Source organism: Apteryx rowi, unplaced genomic scaffold (genome assembly GCF_003343035.1).
Source record: "Apteryx rowi isolate R43461 unplaced genomic scaffold, aptRow1 scaffold_1456, whole genome shotgun sequence".
In the NCBI taxonomy this organism is placed as follows: Eukaryota; Metazoa; Chordata; class Aves; order Apterygiformes; family Apterygidae; genus Apteryx; species Apteryx rowi.
Genome location: NW_020447704.1, coordinates 22,358 through 24,609, shown reverse-complemented (window position 1 = coordinate 24,609; position 2,252 = coordinate 22,358). Strand labels below are relative to the sequence as shown.

Below are 2,252 nucleotides of genomic sequence, written 5' to 3'. Positions count from 1 at the left end.
AGAGGGACCCTGTAGGGGTACAGGGAGCTCTATGGGGCTGTGGGGGGCTCTATGGGGCTGTGAAAAATCCTGTGGGGCTATGAAAGATCCTATGGGGCTATAGAGAACCTTGTGGAGCTATAGGGATCTTATAGGGTTATGGGGAGCTCTATGGGGCTGTGGAGGGGTATGGGGACCCTATGGGGCTAGAGGGACCCTGTAGGGGTACAGGGAGCTCTATGGGGCTGTGGGGGGTACGGAGGCTCTATGGGGCTGTGGAGGATCCTATGGGGCTATAGGGACCCTATAGGAGTACCGGGAGCTCTATGGGGCTGTAGAAGGCTATGGGGTCCTATGGGGCTGTGGAAAATCCTATGGGGCTAGAGGGACCCTATAGGGGTACAGGGAGTTCTATGTGGTTGTGGGGGATATAGGAACTTTATGAGGTTATAGGGAGCCCTATGGGGCCATAGGGGCCCCATGGGGCTGTGGGGTGTCGTATATCCCTGCGCGAGGGGCCGTGTCCTTGTGCGAGGGGCCGTGTCCCCCCCCCGCGTCCCCCCCCAAGGGGCCGTCCCCGTGCGAGGGGCCGCCGGTGACGCGGGGCTGGGCCGCGCCAGGCGAGGGGGGGGGTCGGGGATAAAACGGGGCCCCGGGGCTGCGCCGCAGACCCACACGGCAGGTGGGCACCGGGGTGGGACTGGGGGGGACTGGGAGGGTCTGTGGGGCACTGGGAAGGAACGGGAAGGGTCTGCAGGGGTAACTGGGAGGGACTGGGAGATACTGGGTGGATCTATGGGGGAACTGGGAGGTACTGGGAGGATCTACAGGGGACCTGGGAGGGACCAGGCAGGACTGGGAGGGTCTACGGGGAAACTGGGCACAGACTGGGAGAGTGTGCAGGGACTGGGAGGGTCTACAGGGGAACTGGGAGGGTCTCTGAGGGACTGGAAGGCAGTGGGGGGTAGCAGGGAGGGACTGGGGAGACTGGGAGGGTCTATGGGGAAACTGGGAGTCAGTGGGAGTATTGGGGAGCTGGGAGGATCTGTGGGGAAACTGGGAAGGGGAACTGGAAAAAAAGCTGGGGAAACTATGGGGAGGAACTGGGATGTGGTGGGAGGAGTATTGGGGCATACTGGGGAGCACTGGGGGGGTACTGAGACATACTGGGAGGGCACGGAAGGGGGGTGAACGCGGACTCACATGTCGCCCCCCAGCCCAGGAGCAGAGACCCATCGTCAGCACCGTCCCCCGAGCCAGCAGCTAGAGGTGAGGCTGGGCCCCGGGAGGAACTGGGGGGCGCTGGGAGGAACTGGGGGGCGCTGGGAGGAACTGGGGGGCCCCAGGAGGAACTGGGGAACCCCAGGAGGAACTGGGGTGGGGGAACGGGGAACACGGGTGGGAGAATGGAAGGAACCGGGCTGGGGAAGCGGCAGGGGGTAACTGGGGAAACTGGGAGACGCGGTGCCGGGGGAACTGGGGCAGGGGGCTGCGGGGGTTCCCGGGAGGGCGCTGAGCTCCCGCCGCCGCCCGCCCGCCCAGCGCCGCCATGCCCGACGCGGAGATGGCCGAGTTCGGCGAGGCCGCCCCCTACCTGCGCAAGCCGGAGAAGGAGCGGGTGGAGGCGCAGACCCGGCCCTTCGACCTCAAGAAGGACATCTTCGTCCCCGACGACAAGGAGGAGTTCGTCAAGGCCACCATCGTCTCCCGCGACGGCGCCAAGATCACCGCCGAGACCGAGCGCGGCAAGGTGGGGGTGCCTGGAACCCGGTTCTGCCCCCCCCCCAGTGCCCGAGGGGCGCCTAGAGCCCTGTTCTGTGCTCTCTAGTGCTCAAGGGGAACCTAGAACCCGGTTCTGCCCCCCCCAGTGCCTGAGGGGCACCTAGAGTCCTGTTCTGAGCTCTCTAGTGCTCAAGGGGAACCTAGAACCCGGTTCTGTTCTCCCCAGTGCCTGAGGGGTGCCTAGAGCCCTGTTCTGTCCTCCCCAGTGCCCAAGGGGTACCCAGAACCCAGTTCTGTTCTCCTCAGTGCCCAAGGTGCACCTGGAACCTGGTTCTGTCCTCAGTCTCCAAGGGATCTCTAGAACCTGGTTCTGCCCCCCCCCAGTGCCTGAGGGGCACCTAGAGCCCTGTTCTGAGCTCTTTAGTGCTCAAGGGGAACCTAGAACCCGGTTCTGTTCTCCCCAGTGCCTGAGGGGCACCTAGAGCCCTGTTCTGTCCCCCCGGTGCCCAAGGGATGTCTAGAAGCCAGTTCTTTCTGCCCCCCCAGTGTCC

General features: G+C 64.7%; 1 protein-coding gene across 1 annotated transcript in view; it reads left to right on the top strand.

Annotated features, from left to right (window-relative positions):
* Positions 1 to 1,528: 1,528 nt before the first annotated feature.
* Positions 1,529 to 2,252, top strand: part of LOC112962297 (myosin-7-like) — a gene marked incomplete at its 3' end in the record, with an annotated part of 19,009 nt that continues 18,285 nt past the window's right edge. The window contains exon 1 of the mRNA XM_026058316.1: positions 1,529 to 1,729. Coding sequence (XP_025914101.1) covers positions 1,529 to 1,729 — 201 coding nt within the window. The remainder of the gene's footprint in view (positions 1,730 to 2,252) is intronic.